The sequence below is a fragment of the Camelus bactrianus genome, chromosome 2 (genome assembly GCF_048773025.1).
Source record: "Camelus bactrianus isolate YW-2024 breed Bactrian camel chromosome 2, ASM4877302v1, whole genome shotgun sequence".
Taxonomy (NCBI): Eukaryota; Metazoa; Chordata; class Mammalia; order Artiodactyla; family Camelidae; genus Camelus; species Camelus bactrianus.
Window position 1 is genome coordinate 102,110,801 of NC_133540.1, and position 17,333 is coordinate 102,128,133.

Consider the following 17,333-nt stretch of genomic DNA (forward strand, 5'->3'; position numbering starts at 1 on the left):
TCTCTTTGTACAGGGCTGGAAATATCCCTCGACTTAAACATCACTACATTTGTTTGAGTGACCTTGCCTCTTACCTACAGAGCCTAGTTGTTAAGAATGTGGATATTGCAGTCCAGCTGCCTGGGTTCAGATCCCAGCTCTGGTACCCACCACCTGGTTGACTTCAGGCCAGTAACTTAGCCTGTTGCATCTCAGTTTCTGGGTCTGTAATCTCAGAATAATGACAGCGACTTCACAGAGTTAGCACGTGGTGAGTTGGCTGTTACTGCATGGTGACTGTGTGAAAGTATGCCTTGGGCTGTGTGTTTCCCAAATCAGCTAATGAGATTGGTCACCTGTGACTAAATTACCTTTCTCATAGTGAATATTGATCACTAGAATGGCTTTGATGAGAAAGCATTCCAGCATTCCAGGAGAGCCTTTTCATCACAGACTTACTACATGAAAAAACTAGATCAGGAGTGCTTCATGTTACCGATTTTTAAAATTCAGGAGAGCCTTTTCTAGCCATGAGTGATTATGTGCATATCAGCCAAGCACCTCCCTTTTGATCAGATAGTTCCTTTTTTCTACAGAATTCACTGCTGTTTGAAATAGTTTTGGATTCTTCATGATGCAGTGGCAGGATTTGTAAATATTTCCTTACATGTGTGTGAAAGATGTAAGAAAGTCATGTGATCAAATGGATTGCGAAGTAAACTTGTAGCATCCTTATATTATTCAGGCTAGTGAATTTAACCAAATAGATGTGTACCGTGGTGCTGGAAACTTAGTGCCAGCGAAACAGCTCATGGGGCTGGCAGGCTCCTGGGGGTGAGACAGGCATGATACAAATAGTGGTGCTAGTCCCTGTCTAACTGCGGAGTGATATGGGTCAGGAGGAAATTCAGGGTTGTAGGATGCTATGTATGGTGTGAATTCCCTGGAAAGGGGCTTCTGGGAAGCCCCCTGAGGAGGAGACATTGGAGGTAAGATCTGAAGACTGAATGAAATTAACAAAGGACAGTGGGACGGGAGAAAGCATTTCAGACATGGGGAACTGCTTGGCCAAAGGTCCCACAGCAGGAAGGAGCAAGGTAGTTTAGAGTTCTGGGAGAAGGCCATTGTCATTAGAGAGCTGAGAGTGAAGGGGAGTGAGTTATAATGGAATAATTGTCAGAGTGATCGCGGGCTGGTTCTGCTCCACAAGGCTGGGAGGGAGGCAGGGACCCCTTCTCCCAGGGCTTGGGGCCCTATTAAAGATTTAGGTGTCTCCAACCCTCAGCCTCTCTCTCAGCCTTCCTGTTGAGTCTCCCTTAACCTCCAATGATTCCAGCCTGTGAACATTTTTACTCTAGACCTCTGCATATCCTGCTATTTGCTGGGGAAACCCATCCACCCCTCTTACCTCAACTTACCCCATCTGCCTGAAAAACTCCTTTGAGACGCTTTACTCTTAAACTGCCCTGGTTTGCTTTTCCTGCTTTTCATGGGTCCCTTCAGTGGAGCGGTGACCACACAGCATCGTAAGATTCCCTTCACGACGGTGTCCCTGATCAGAGCAGGAATGATTGGGCTTTGTTATCTTTCAACTCTCAGGGCCAAGCTTGCCGCATAAGCTGTCACCTCGCAGGCACTTAATATCTGCAGAAATAAGAAGTGCATGTTGTCCTCATAAAATTTCTGTAAGAGACCGATTTCATGGAAATTATCCGAACTTACCTTGCAAAAAAAAGTTTGACCTGGTAACATTAAAAAAAAAGAGGAGGGGTAGTAATATCTCTTTTCTGCAAGGCTATGATTTATAGTGTTGTACATTAATGGTGCTGGAAGAAAGAAAGAGCCCAGCATAATAAATATTGTCTTAGAATTATAGATAAGAATGGTTGTATGTATACTATGCTGTTATTTACATTTAAAAATGCCTTGCAAGATTTTCTAGATTCCAGATGATGGATCTGAAAGTAATTGGCTATAATGGGGGAGAGCTGGAAAGTGAATGGGCAGTAATTTATTACCTTATCCATTTAATCTACAAATGACCAGGAAATCAGTGGGAAAAGCAGTTTCCTCTCTAAATACCTTAAGGAAAAGCCATTAGGCTGACATTACTGTTGTCATTCATTTGGAAACAAGAAACCCAATTCTCAGGTCACTGCAGCTAGGCCAAGGATACTTTCCAAGGACATACAGAAAATCTGGATAACAGCTGCACGAGACTTGTACTGTAATAAAGCCTCCTTTTTGTGTTGATGCCCTGTTTGTTATTAAGAAAAGCATTTTCCTTAGAGGGAAGACTAGAGTAGGGATCAAATGGGTCTTTAAAATACTGGTCTTTCCCTGCAATCACTGGAATTTTATTTTGTAAGCAACTGTATGCACCCATGTCAATATAAAAATGCTATCTTTTCCATTAAAAGCAACAACAGCCTGTTTTTTTGAGGATCAGTTGCCTCTTCGTTTCTTCATGCCTACAGAATCCTTCTGGAATAACTGTGCTGTATTTAGTCACCAGGAAAATTAATCCAAAAAATACCTACTCAAACACGTGTTCAATATTTTCGGAGAAGTTGGAAGGAAATGAAAGCTGTGTCATTCCTCCTCTCCACCAGATCCCTCAGATCCTTGTGTGAGGAATTTACAGGTGCTGATCAAAGTGATATGCCTCTCCCGTCTCTGCAGGTCAGACTCCATGTCAAGAAGGAGACCAAAGATGCCTGTACAACTCCTGCCTTGATTCATGTGGTGGCAGCGCTCCTTGTGACCCCGGCAACAGTCTGAATAACTGTAGTAAGTACAGCCGCTGACAAAGACAGTCACCGCATCAGGATATGCATTCAGCTTTTTCCTTTTGCGTTGACATTAAAATGCTGAAGCCTGGAATCCCTCCAAGATATGTATGTGTGTGTGTGTATATATATATTATATATATAAATTATATATATATGATCTCTTTTTTTTTAAGTTTCCACGTGGTAGCAGAAAAGAAGCAAAATGGCCTTACTTAAATCATAAACAAATGTGTCCTCATGCATGGGCGATGAGTCCATGTTGCTGAATGTCATTACCATGACTTTCCATTTAGCGTCGGCTCCTATATATTATTTTCTTGGATCCATCAGCCGGCAGATGCTATCTTTCTTCCTTTTTAAAGCCCAGCTTCAAAAATGGAAACTTTATCCAAGAAGCAAATATGACGTTCATCTAAACAGCCACATGAAACTTTGGCGATCTGTTCTCGTAATAAAATTTATCCTCACCCTTCCAGGAACTTTGCTGGTCTATCATAACGATCTTGCGGCCATGATGTTAATCTGTGTCCGTGACAGTGGAACCGCTCCAAGTGGTCCAGACAGGTGGCTCTCTCTAAACTGGCTGCAGGAGGAGGAAGGATTAGGGGAAGGTGGGATGAGTAGGAGGAGCAGAAAGTCTTGTGGGAAATTTAAAACGAAAACCCCTGAAGGCTCTGATTTCAAGTGACGGTTTCTTACTTCTGGGCTCTGCTTTCATTTTCTGCTCACTTCTTTCACTTCTGATAATTAATTTTTGGCCTCCCTGTCAGCTTGGGCTTGAGATTTAGAAGCACGTCTATCAGCTTTCAGCTGGCAAGAAGGCGTGACTTCCTGGCACAGATCCTAGCAATGAGGGCCCCTGGAGGCTGGGAGGCCGAAAGGCTGAAGGGTTTGGGTCCTGGAATTTGTTGACGCTTTCGGATCCTGATTCGACTCCGTGACCTTCCTGGGTCAATGCAGAGCTTGTAAGCGGGCCTTTACCCCCTAGGGGACTTCAAGGGGTGAGAGCAGTGAGCTGGACAGGAGTGTGAAGGAGACAGCCAATTAAAAACTGAGACTGACATGCTTTTTTGTTTATTTTCACAAGCTCTTAATGGCTGTTTGGCTGGAAGTGCAGTAGCCAGCCCTCCTCCCTTCCCCACCGGAGAGAACCGTTCAGATAGATAGCAGCCTGACCACCAAGACGCACGGTCATTTTGCTCACTCTACACTGATTAAATATACGTGTATGTGTGTACATATGTATGTGTATATGTGTGTATGTGTATGTAGGTGTATACATGTACTGTTTGACTTTGCTTATCTCCCAAGTCTGCCCTGGAACTCTTTCAGAATTATTTTTTTACTTCACCTTGACCTTGGGATGCAGAATTTTGAACAATGTCAGTGTTGTCTCAGACACGTGTATTTTATTAGAGTTTTGGGGGTTGTCTGATGTGGAATGGCACTTACTGTAAGATTTTTAAAAAAGTTGAAACAGCAGCGTTAGCCCGTGTCCTAGTTAGGCGGGGAGTAACGGGCCTATGTTATCCTACTTTCTTTCTCTGTACTTAAAATATTTCAAGATTAAAAATATGTAATCACCCATTAAAAAAAGAGAAATTGTTGGAAGGACACTAGATAACTTGGGTCAGATGTATATTTAACCAATATTAATAGCGTGCTTGTGATGTCCCAGGCACTGGGATGGGTGCTGGGCACTTTAACGGCAAGGAAGGAAGACATGAGTCTAGCCTTCCTGGAGACAACTGTTCAATGGGGGACACATACTGACATCTTCCCGCTTACATATTATGACTTTGGTTTTCTCTTTATGTTCTTCAGATGCACTCAGTTTCCCAGGGTCTCACTGTCTCATCAGCTTCCTCATTCACCATAGGTTTTCTTGCCAGGTTCTCTCTGTATATATTCACCAAACATTTGAACACCCTCTCTTCTGAGTACCAGGTACTGGGCTCGTCATTGGTCCCCATTCCTTCTGTGTTATTGAAAACAGTGTATATGCCTAACTTCCAGTTGAGAATAAAGATGCTATTCCTTACTTTTCAAAGAGCTTCAGGGTGGTATGTGTGTACTTGGCTCTCTGGAAACATGGACAAGTAGCATCTCCTCTCGGAAAACTCTTCATGTGCTTGAAAATGTGATGAATTATTTAGAGACCTTTGTCACCGTCAGAGACCATTGCCATTTAGATTCTGGGGCACTGGGCAGCACTGTCTTTCTCTGGCTCCCTGCCAGTGGAGAATATGAGTTTGGAGAATTTGGATATTCTGTCTGGTGGAGTCAGCCTCTCACTGGAGTGGCTGGGAGGCTTGTCCTTGAAGACAGTGGTTCTTGCCATCCCATAAACTATTATATTACTTTCTAATGGTCCCTGAAGGTATACTGGGTGGGACCCAAGCATCAGTAGTTTCAAAATTCCCCAGGTGACATTTTGCAGCCAAGGTTGAGAGTCATTGCTTTAGTGGCCTGTTCATGACTAGAATGCTGGGGGTAGTGACATTTCTGAAATTGGATGTGAGAAATATCTTTATGGTTTTCATGTTTTTTAATGGAGAAGTTCCATGCTTTATCTCAGATCCCCAGAAAGGCCTAAAAATTTTCTTTAAAAAGCCTAAATTACATGTTTCAGATGATTGTGTACTGACGGCTTGAAGTATCACAGTGTCACCACATCCACTCCAGCCCAGAATCTTTAAAACATTTGCACCCTGCTGGGAGGCAAAGTGCAGATATATTCTTGCCTTAGGGGTTAGGACCTGGACTGTTATTCCCCCTCACCGTGGTGTGGAGGGGCTGACCCATCACTTCCGTCGCGTAGTGTGCAGTGCGGACAGCTGGGAGAGCCTGGTGGGAAGAGCAGCTCCTGGGCGTGTGTCTCTCCCCGCATCTCTGTGCCCTCACATGCCAGGGCTGTGTGAAGCCGGCATAACTGTTGTACCTCAAGGACCCTTGTGGTTTCCCATAGTGTCCCATGAACCCTTAGGTCTACATGTTTACTCTATACTTTTTTCTTCAACACTTATTTTTAATAGCACAGAAGAAATGGGGACCAATGACTAGCCCAGTATCTGGCATGCAGAGGCAGGGGTGTTCGAAGATTTGTTAAATGTATCTGGAGAGAACCTGGCAAGAACATCTATGGTGAATGAAGTAGCTGATTAGACAGTGAGACCCTTGGGAAAGAAGAACATAAAGAGAAAACCAAAGTCACATAAATGAGTGGGAAGATGGGAGTATGACTCCCCCACTGCCATCGAAAAGTTATTTCTAGGAAGAAACGAACCTTTGAATAATTTCCCAGTGGCCTATCAATTTCCTTCCCTCCCTTTGCAATCTCTAGTTGGAAGGAACAAATGGTGTAAGGGTGTATTATAAAAACAAAAAAGCCAAACATAATGTTTAAGGGCTTTAGTTCTCGGGAGCAAATCATAGAAGAGAGGAATGATCTCTTTCTAAAAGCATTCCTAACTAACAAGTGAAAGATACATGATTGAATTAGAACACTTCATTTGGTAATGAAGTGAATTAACGGGTCAAGTCACTGATCATGGATGTGCAGCTGTAGACATCATGAAAAGCAATCAGGTAGATGTGTCTTCTGAGGAAAGAACAGGGTAGCACCTCGAGTCTTGCCAAAGGGATGAAACCTAATCAACCCCCCGGATTCAGCTGCTGTTGGGAAACCAGGAGGATGGGGGATCGTGTTCAATCTCACCATGAGCGTGCAATCAGCAAAATCCAACCAGCACATGCTGCAGGTCAAATCCCTGGTTTCTTCAATAGTTGAGAAAACATCAAGAGGTGGAAAGGGAACACAGACACTGTAAGAGACTTGAAAGACAAAATAGGTTTTCAAAAATGGGTCATCCTAAACTGTGGTGTCTAGGGTGTGGTGTATACTCAGATAGTAAAACTATAAAGAAGAGTAAAGAAGGGATAACTCTGAAACTCAGTAGGTTCTTCGTAGGGGAAGGAGAAGTTGACATAAGACATTGTATATGGAGGGTGTCTGGGATGCTTGGCAAAGTTCAGTTTCTTGACCTGGGTTAACTACAAGGATGTTCACCTTGTAATATAGCTCTTCAAGTTATTAAAAATAATAATGATAAAGAGAGATTTAAAGTTTGATGCAAAAATGAATCTTGGAATCATATATATGCTAATGGATGTTGAAAGTGACGTCTTCCCATGTGAATAACCACCATAGTACATGATTTCCAAAGGCTTGAGGTATTACATCACGATAAAGATGTAATATCATTTAGTTAACAAACTGTCTTTAGGTTGAATTTAACAAATCTTGTTTCAGACTTTGAAAGGTGGTCTATCGTTCAGACTCCATCAGGATTAGTTTTTCAAGAGATATTTAATAAACCTTGTCTGTGTTCAGGATACCTTTCAAACTCTGAAAACGGCCCTGCAACAGCAAAACGTTCCCACATGTTTGTGATGCGATTGCCCTCTAGTGGCTGTTGTAAATCAGTCATGAGTGAGTCTAATGCTTAAGCTTAGGAAGTTTATTGATTGCAGACTATATATAAAACAGATAAACAACAAGTTCATTCTGTATAGCACAGGGAACTATATTCAGTATCTTGTAGTAACCTATAATGGAAATGAAGAAGAATTGAAAAGAAATATATGAATATGTATGACTAAAACATGCTGTACACCAGAAACTGACATGTTGTAAACTGACCATCCTAAAACTAAAACAAACAAACTCTGAAATTAAAAAAGTTTACTGATACCATAAATCATAGAATTTGAGGCTGCCAGATATCTTGAGATTTTATCTTGCTTAGCATTCTGAAGAATGCCTTTATGAAGGAACAAAACAAGATTCAATCAACCTTAACCACATTCACTTAAGATCTCAGAATGATATATGATCATAACTTACTCCTTTCATCTCCCTTGACTCTAAACGCTTAAAGATTCTGTCTTATCCCAAATCAAAACTGATACATCCACCACATATCAAAAGAGAGAAAAGTTACCCATGTGATATGTCTACAAATCATCTCAATGGAATAAACCAATGAAAAGTAAAAACTTGATAGGGTGATTGAGGAAGAGAGAGAAAGAAAAGGTATATGCAGGGAAAAAAAGACTACATCAAAATGTGTGTGAGTGATCCCAGTTTTTTTAAAATTATAAACATATTAAAGAAATTAGGAAAAATAGAGTTTGAACTGCATCTACTGATTTGTCATGATGGTCATGATAGGCAATTAAGCATCAAAAGCAAGTTGAAGAGGAACAGGAGTAGTACAATTCTACTTTGGCAAAAGCAAAGACGAATCTCTGCCTGTGTGTGTAAATGTTTGTATGTGTCAATATGAGCAAGTGAAAGGCATGGGAGGATTAAACCCACCTGTTTGCTTTGAGGGAAGTTAAGAGAAAAGGGGTGGGAAGGTAATGGGCTTTTCCTGTGTGCATCTTTGTATTGTTTTTATTGTTTTAAAGAATATGCATTTTTTGTGTGTAATCTGAAACCGAAACACCTTTACATTATTCCTCTTTCACGAATGGAAGAAGTGACCAGCTGAGCCCATCCCACCCACACCTCCTCCATCTCTTTCTCTTCTCTCCACCCTGTTGGCATCCTCAGGACTGTGCACACTTTCCAGTGTTCCTTCTTCCCCAGTAAACTGAGTCTTATACACTTGGTGCAGGAGAGTTTTTAATCTGGCCAACGTCAGAGTTCATCAGCAACACCTCCGCAAAGCCCTCAGATTCTTTAAATTGAGAAATAGTCCCAGAGATGTTTTAATATTTCACTGCAGTCCTTCTTGCTAATCAGCTTGCCTGCGTACCACTTCTTAGTCAAGTCATTAAATTCAATTTGAATAATTAGTCTTAAAAAGGTGTGAAGTCTTCGGTGGGCTTGATTCCCCCAAGCCACTCCTTTGATTACTTCTGTTCGCCCGGAATGTGGCGCATCTTCCGCAGACAGAGAGGCAGCTGGAAGCCTTTGTACTGCAAGACCTACTCAAACCCCACTTACCCTGGGAAGGCTCCACCAGCTGCTCTTGCCCACCTCGTCGCCCTGGACTCAGCATTTTGTTCAATACGGCTAATCCTGGCCTGTTCACGTTATGCCATGGCTACCTCATCTGTGTCTTTCTTCTCTGAAGACTTAGAGTACTTTAATGGCAGGGGCTCTATTCTTCAATATTTTTACATTTGAAATGTTTTTACATTGCTGACTCTCCCCCAACCCCTTCCTTCCTTAATTCTCGCACTGTGTTAGATGTAGGCTTTGAGATCAAGATATAAAGTCTCATTTCACAAAAATCTCAGAATTCGGTGGGGGTGGGCAAGTAAGTCAGTCAAGAATAGAGCAGAGGGCAATGTGCATGGCAGGTGACTCTGTGGCTCTCAGCAGAGATTCCTGTTGGGAGTGGGCGGGGATGGGTGGTTGGCCAGGAAGGCTTCCTGGAAGTGGTGTTTGTGCTGAGTGCTACAGACAGAGGATGAATTTGCTTGATGGGGAGGATGTAAAAGATGATTCCAGGCAGAGGTGCTCTATTCACTTGGCAGCTAGAAGCATGATTGTGTTTGAAGGGTGTTTACAAGTGTGTGAAGGGAAGAAGGGGATAAAAGAGAAGCTCACAGGGCCCACAAAGGCATGCAATTCTTAAAACGTCTGGTGTTACTAAGAATATACTGCTGGTGAGATAGTCACTGGTGATGAGGCTGGAAAGTTGGGCTATGGTTTGGAGTATGAAATAGCCTTGGATGCCAAGATAAAGGGTGAGGAATCATCTCACTGGCAATGGATAGCAAATGGACCTCCGCCTCCTCTTGCCCTTAAATCATGTAGCATTATACACTGAACAATAATAAAACATGTATTAGAAAGTCATATAATTGCTTATTTAGCCAAGCTCATTGATTTTTTTTAATGAATATCACTTCCATGACTATATTATTTTTATTTGCCTTTTTAATGTATAAGGGTTCTTTACATTTTCTAGATTATATGTACATATACTTTTCACTCTCTTCTTCTTTTTTTTCTTTTAGGTAAACAGATGTTCTTAAATTTCTTAAATTGAAGTATAATTGATATATTACATTACCTAACTTTCAGGTACACAACATTATAATTTGATTATCTGTAAACACTACAGAGTGATCACCACCAAAAGTCTAATTCACATCTGTTACCATATAATTAGTCCCCTTCACTCATTTAGCCAACTCCTTAATCCCCTACCAGCTTCCCCTCTGGTAACCACTAATCTGTTTTCTGTATCTATGAGTTTGTTTCTGTTTTGTTTTGTTTTTTTGATTTTCTTTTTATTTGATTCCACATATGAGTAAAATCATACAATATTTGTCTTTCTCCATCTGTCTTATTTTGCTTAGTGTAATTCCCTCAAAGTCCATCCATGTTGTTATAAATGGCAAGATTTCATTCTTTTTTATGGCTGAGTAGTATTCCATTGTGTATATATACTGGTGATGTTCTTAATTTTAGTGAGGTCCAGTTTATTTTATTTTATTATTTTTTAATTGAGGTATAGTCAGTTTAATGTTTTGTTAGTTTCTGGGGTACAACATAGTGATTCAATTATACATAAATATATTTCTTTTCTTATTCTTTTTCATTGTAAGCTATTGCAAGGTATTGAATATAGTTCATTCTTATCTTAGCTACTTTAAAGAAAGAGGGTAAGATAGACTTTAATTTTGTAAGCTTTTAAGAAATTGTCTTACATGTGAAATTAAACAATTATGTAATATGTATATCTGTATGTGTGTTTTTTGTTAGGTCAGTGTGAGACAATTACGTTGGAACTCTGCATGAATTTGCCCTACAACCATACAAGTTATCCAAATTACCTTGGCCACAGGACACAAAAGGAAGCATCCATCAGCTGGGAGTCCTCTCTCTTCCCTGCACTTGTTCAGACCAACTGTTACAAATACCTCATGTTCTTCGCTTGCACCATCTTGGTACCAAAGTGTGACGTGAATACAAGCCAGCGTATCCCCCCTTGCAGGTAGTACATTGGGGTCTCCCCCCAAGCATCCTCATTTTCCCTCAGGGAGAACCAAGGGAATGAAGACTTAGTCTGAGTTTTGACAAAATACGTATTTTGCTAACGAGCTCTGTGTTTAACAAATCATGTATTTAAAAGACAAAGAAGTAGGAATTCTACCATGAATATCTGAGAGAGAATCACGAACTGCCTTTCGTAATGGTTCATGGCCTTTAGTCAAGTAAAATCACACATTTCATTTTGGTGGATCACGAAGTGTTTTTTAAAATGTGAGTCAGGAGAAGATGGTGTGTCTCTTTCTCCAGCAATGGGGATGTGTTTCAAATGCTGCCTTCTGATGGCATCAAAAATCAGGAGACGTTGCACAGAGAGTGGTCCGAAGGAGCCTCACAGGTTGGGCAGGGGATGGACATTGCTGTTTTTCTACCTGCTTGGATGAAATACAGGACAGCATGTCAAGAGTGTGGCTTGGACTTAGGATATGAGGGATGTCCTGTGGGTTAAGAGTATTACTCTGAAGTCCACCTCTTGATTCAAGTCCTGGCTCTCCTGCAGCTGCTTGTAGCCTGAGACAGGTTCCTCGATTCTTCCAGCCTCAGTTCCCTTACCTGTAAGATCCGGATAGTGATGGCTGTTGAGTTGGGTGGTTGTGAGACTCAATGAATGTACATCAATGTAAAGTGCTTCTGACTGATAGTAAGCCCACACTGAACGGAGCTCCAGGGATAGGACAGGAGCACAGCTAACTGCCTGTGGCGGTGTGGTCCCTCTTCTGTGCCGCAGGGAGGGGTTGTAGTCAGGGGACGTGCCTGTGTGCAGGGTGGGGGCCCTTCTTCTCAGGGCTGCTTTCCATCATGGGGTGAAAAATCAGATGTGCCTGCCTAAATGTGAGTGGGAACTATGGAAACCATGTGTTGGGATCAGAAGTCACTCTGAGCTTTAAGAGCGAGCAATAATATCACTAGAGTGGACAGACAGGAAAATAATAAATTATACACTAAATAGCAAATGGACGACGAGGCAGGGGCATCTGTAGAGTTGGGACAGGAAACAATAAAATTTCAAAATGACTTGGGGAATGGGACAAATTATACAAATGGAGAGAGTCAAACTTCATGTTGGCTAGTGCGAACATAATTCTGGAAATTGCTGTTAAATGCTTCTTAAAGTATCACTAATAAAGCATCTACCGATTTTATGTTAACAAGTTATTTATAAATCTTATTCCACTTTCGCTGAGCAAGGTGGATGATAGTGAATAATTACTTTTAATAGTACTTAACACAGTCTTGTATTTGACTTTCTTTTCAAATGTATAGAAAAACTTCCCTAATGCGGTGTTCTCTGGAACAAATTTACATCCACATACGACTGATAATTTTAGGACTTAAGTTTCATATTAAAATGCCTACGGTGAGACTGGTCCTGACATGTTACTCAGTCAACATTTTGGTGAACATCGTCTGGATGTTTGCTTCTTAGGTTGACACATACATCTTTCATTTTCAGTGACTATCAAGATGAACTTTACATTTTGATATTTGTTTATAAGAAAAAGTTTTTGTACTATGGCAAGAATAATAGACCAATATGTTCCTGGAGTAATACATAGTTGCTTTTGTCGTGCTTGTTTGTGGATCTTAAAGTTCAGTTTTTATGTTATGAGTTGGAAAACTCTAACACGATTGAGCCCTTACAACGTGCGAAATACTTCAGGGTGGTTCTCATCCTCAAAATAACCTTTGGAGAGAGGCCCCTGCCGTTTGGACTGTGGTCCCTGTGGCTGAGCACCACACAGGTTATGATAAGAATAAGTCCCATGGCATTGTAATGCTGCATATTGTATTTCCATCTTATAAGGAAAAAAAAAAAGTGGTAGAGTCAGCACTATATGGTCTTCCATTTAAATTAGGTATCTTTTGATTAATTTAAAATATCAGCAATTGAGTTATATATATTTAAAAAATAAATCTGCAACAAAACGATTCAGTCCAACAGAATTATTGAACACTATCAAACTTCCTATTTTTGCAAACCTAATAGGGGAACACCATGGCTTCGTCTTTGCCCCAAATTCCTAGGCTAAACCAGTGTCAAGTTATGCTCTGTCTTAACTTAACTCTAGACAGACTTAAATCTAGATGGGGCTTTCTCTGAAACATCTCCATTCAATTGATAACCATTCCTTACCTTGTTAAAATTAACTTAATAGTTTAAAGTTTGGGACTTTGAAGAAATGAGAATGTATTTAAAAGGAAATAAGAAATTTAACTAGAAACTTACTTTGATTGCATCTACTTAAAATTTTTAACTACTTTCTTGGTTAACTATTGAGGTCAAATTATGGGGTTTTTTCCCCCATAGGAAGTAAAGGCATCTTCTTTGAGACATGCTAATACCCTCAATTTTAAAATATTCTGGGTACCAACGAGATAACACACCTGAAAGCACCTGATACAATGCTTAGCGTATTTTTTCTTTAACAAAACCCCACAGGCTCTATTTTTACCAACTTGAGCTCAACATGGATGGGTTTGAAAGAAGTACCAAGTTTTTCAACAATGCTGGTTGTAAGCTGAAGTAATGTCTTAGTTAAGCCAGGTTGGCACATGCAATGGCTCATATGATGGGGCCCGAGGAAGCTGAGGTTGAGGGTGTTGTGTAGAATTCGCAACTCTTGTCGGCAGACTGTCCAAAGTGATTGAAATAAAAACACTGGAGAATGTGTCTGCCTGAAGGACAGAAAAGAAAACAAGAAAGGTAAACTGGAGGGGGGAACCTGTGTCCTGGGAGCAGCTCTATTTCCGTTTCTGTAATGGAGCCTCTGTTGGAGGAAGGATGTTTCTGGGATGTATCCCCTTTGTAGTGATGTAACTCATTTTGGTTTCCTAAGTGTCTATGATGTACATATGCATCCATGTACATATTGGTACACACACCCAGCATACACACATCACATATACACACCGACCCACACAGAATTACAACCCTACATGGATGCCTAACATATGTCTCAGGTGTAGCTATTTCTACTTGTAATGTTTTGTCTTTCTTGCTCTTTTAGAACTCTGTGTGAGCATTCCAAAGAACGCTGTGAGTCTGTTCTTGGGATCGTGGGCCTCCAGTGGCCGGAAGACACAGATTGCAATCAATTTCCAGAGGAAAATTCAGACAATCAAACCTGCCTCATGCCTGACGAAGATGTGGAAGGTTAATTTTTTAAGTTAATTGCGGGGGGGGGGGGGCGGATATCTAGGATATCTAACATGGATGAATATATCGGCTGCCTTTAGAAGTTTCTCTGTTGTTGTTTTTATTTAGTTACCAATAGAAAGGCTACCTAGGTGGTGAATCTATAAACTTCATTACATTGAAGAAGCTGATGTTAGATCTGTTAGACATTGCCTTCATTTTGAAAGTAAATTGCAGTCACTTCTCGGCCTTTTGGCTAAGATCATGTGTAGTATCTGCTCTTACAGTTTCATATCTGATATGTCTCTATCCGAGGACAACATGTTACATGGATTTCTGGAGCAGGGAGTTGGAATAGGAGCTTGCCCCGTCCACTCCATGCAGCGACCTGGTAGTACAGCACTCGCAGGAATGGTGCACCCCTTCAGGGAAATAAAGCTGTTACCAAAAAAATAAATAAGTAAAAAGTAAACTGTAGAGATGACTTTACTATTCCAGGTATTTATTTTAAACACAGTTAACTCCCAGGGCCCATTAGCTATGGATGCTGCTGTTACATTAAGGGTTCTGAAGGTAATGGTGAAGATCAAGCCTTGATTCCTTCAAGTGCAAAGCATTCAGTGACTTTGGCAATGTAGGATGATCAGGTGGAGAAATGGAATCAAGGACCTGCCCACCAGGTAGAAAGATTAGGAAAGGAAGCAATTTGACACATTGAAGGAAAGGCAGCTGAGTAGTTAGAAGCACTGACTTTATGGGCCATTTCAGGCTCCAACAATTGTTAGGTTGTCCATTCAGAAAAAGAGTTAATTGCTGGCAAGCATAAAGACACAAAACAGCTGATCTGGAGAGATGATTCCAAGGATGAAGGGCAAAGAAGCTGTTAAGCAGACAGAAGAAAGTCAAGTTCACTTTGGCTGTTTCAGTTTTGCGAGGACCGTCCTTGTCTTCAGTGATAATGTCTCCATATCATCCCACTTGCAAATGGATAAATTAGCTGGTCTGGGGTTTTTGTCTGTTGACAGTAATATGGCCCACTGTTTATAACAGAATGCTCACCTAGTCACTTTAAGTGTGGCTCAGGACGGTGTGTGCTGGCTTCCAGAAGATGTGATGGCCAGGCTGACTGTGATGATGACAGTGATGAAGAAAACTGTGGTATGTATGTGAGATGGCACTTTTCTGGAACGTACAATAATAACTGGTTTTAGGACAAAGGGCTGTGATAAAATATATCAGATATTCCCTGATAGTTGTAAGTAGTGAGTAGGATTGAATGCTAAGGCATTTACTTCTTAAATTATCAAATGGCAAGGCATGCATTTAAAAGTGTTCTTCCTGTTAATTCTATTGCTTTTCCCTAAATTATCTTCTGTTTATAACCTTGATGACATATAGGCAAACCCTTAGTAAAAGAAGCTCTTCACAAGTCTAAGGGGTTATTTTCACTAGGAGATTATAAAGCAGTTGTCATCTGTTTGAAGGTCAGTATAATAATGTCTTTGCGTATAATTCCCTTGTTATTAAATAGGCATATGGATACACAAAGACAGAGTTCAGGTGCCAAAGTTCAAATTCAATTGAGATTTATTTTCACGTCCTCTCTGATCTTGTCTCTGTCAGAAAAGGATAAAACTCTCCCTGACGTTTCTGCCTTTGAGCTTCAAGATCACCAGTGGGAAGGCAAGAAGTGGTGATTTCAGTGGAGCTAATTCCCATCTTATTTCCCTACAAGCCTTTGTACTTCTAACTTCAAAGTGTGTCAGGGAATAGAAAACAGACAGTGCTCTTTACTGCACGATGTTTTGGAGTGAAGCAAAGTGACTGAAGAGCAAGCCAAAAAATAGTTTGGTTACAATTATTTAGCGTGTTCTGCTTAAAAAAAAAGGACATTTTTTTTTGCCACTGAAAGCACATAAGGCAATGCATCTTTTGAAATCATTTTATTCTTTTGGCCTTTGAGGTATGAAGTATTGCCTGGCTCCCCAAAATGAAATTTTCTACAGTAGCCATTGCCCTTCTGGTCTAGACAGAATGTCACAAGCAATCAGCTGAAATCCTATCAGTGACTATAAATACAGACAAGTGTATCTTCTGGAAAATTAGAGCCGTCAGAATGATGGTGCACTGACCGGGGTAATTTCATTAGGGAGGAATATGCAGTGTTTTGAGAAGCTATCACTGTTTGCTTGTTTGTGGTTTTCACATAAAGAAACAAATCAAAACTCATTGAATATCCCTTATACGGGTGATTTATTGAGAATCTATTGGATTTCTTCACTAAATCATAGCTTTGGTATTCTGAGATGCAACTTAAAATTATCTTAGATTGTTCAGAGGGGTTACATGTTACTCTGTTGAGGTGGCTAGACCTATTTGAGCAATGTGAAAACTTAGTTTCAAAAAGAGCTATATGAAGATTAAATGGTCTGAGTTCTAATTTTGCAAAAAAGAAATTTAAAGCACTGTAGGGTACAAATGATCCGAAAATGTCAGGTTTCTAATTAAGTAATGAGTTTCTGTTGGGACTCGACTATCACAATTAAAGGCACAGCAGACCAATAGAATAAATGGTCTAATATTCATCAAACACTCAGAATATGGATGACGCCATTGAGAGCTCTGGTTAAGGAAGGTTAAAAGTCAGTAATAAATCTGAAGCATTAATTGCCCCAACAGTATTAATTTATGAGAAAACTCTCATTAACTTTTCCAAAGTGACTGATAATAGACATTTTGTGTATAATCACCTTTGGGGCATGTGCACAGTTTCAAATGGGCGTGTCCCAGGCTCTGGCAGAACAGGACACTTGAAATCAAATAAGGAAGTCATGTCGTGGAAGGCCTGACGGAGGGCTATTGGGAAATGACCCAATTCCCATTTCCCCTACTTGCTTAGTGTGTATCTCAGTTTCCCTGGGCATGTGTAGGCATGCTGTCCGGTAATGCAGACACCAGCTCCTGCAAAGCTGGCCTTCAGTCCAAGCTTCATGTTTTCCTGATTTGTTTTGTCCATTGTGGAGTGGAAGGCACTTAAATGCTTGGACTTTACTGAAAAATGAGATAATTAACTATTCACTTTCACTCATCTGCAGCTTCTCCAGAATATTTTTACAACATTATTGAGTGTTACCCTTAAAATAGTACTTCTTTAATTTTGTTAGAATAATTAGTTAGACTAATTTAGTTAGAATAATAGAATAATTGATGTGTTGGAAATTTGCTCTGTGTTTCTTTGACACTTCTGCAGCAGGAAAACATGGTAGTCAAAGCACACCATTTATAAATACACGTTTTAAATCTGTGCATTAATCATTTAGCAGTGAGTAACGTTGTTCTGAAGTGTCTCCTG

At 40.5% G+C, this 17,333-nt stretch overlaps 1 protein-coding gene and 1 non-coding gene across 7 annotated transcripts in view; both read left to right on the forward strand.

The window, feature by feature from the left end:
• Positions 1 to 17,333, forward strand: part of CORIN (corin, serine peptidase) — a 222,448-nt gene that overhangs the window by 150,616 nt on the left and 54,499 nt on the right. For all 6 annotated transcript variants that reach the window (XM_074348354.1, XM_074348360.1, XM_074348358.1 and 3 more), the window contains 4 exons: positions 2,662 to 2,769; positions 10,558 to 10,789; positions 13,854 to 13,999; positions 15,032 to 15,139. In XM_074348354.1, the coding sequence (XP_074204455.1) occupies positions 2,662 to 2,769; positions 10,558 to 10,789; positions 13,854 to 13,999; positions 15,032 to 15,139 (594 nt within the window). The remainder of the gene's footprint in view (positions 1 to 2,661; positions 2,770 to 10,557; positions 10,790 to 13,853; positions 14,000 to 15,031; positions 15,140 to 17,333) is intronic.
• On the forward strand, positions 14,218 to 14,406 carry LOC123618984 (U2 spliceosomal RNA). The gene has a single exon (XR_006727480.1). It is a non-coding gene; the product is annotated as a U2 spliceosomal RNA (small nuclear RNA).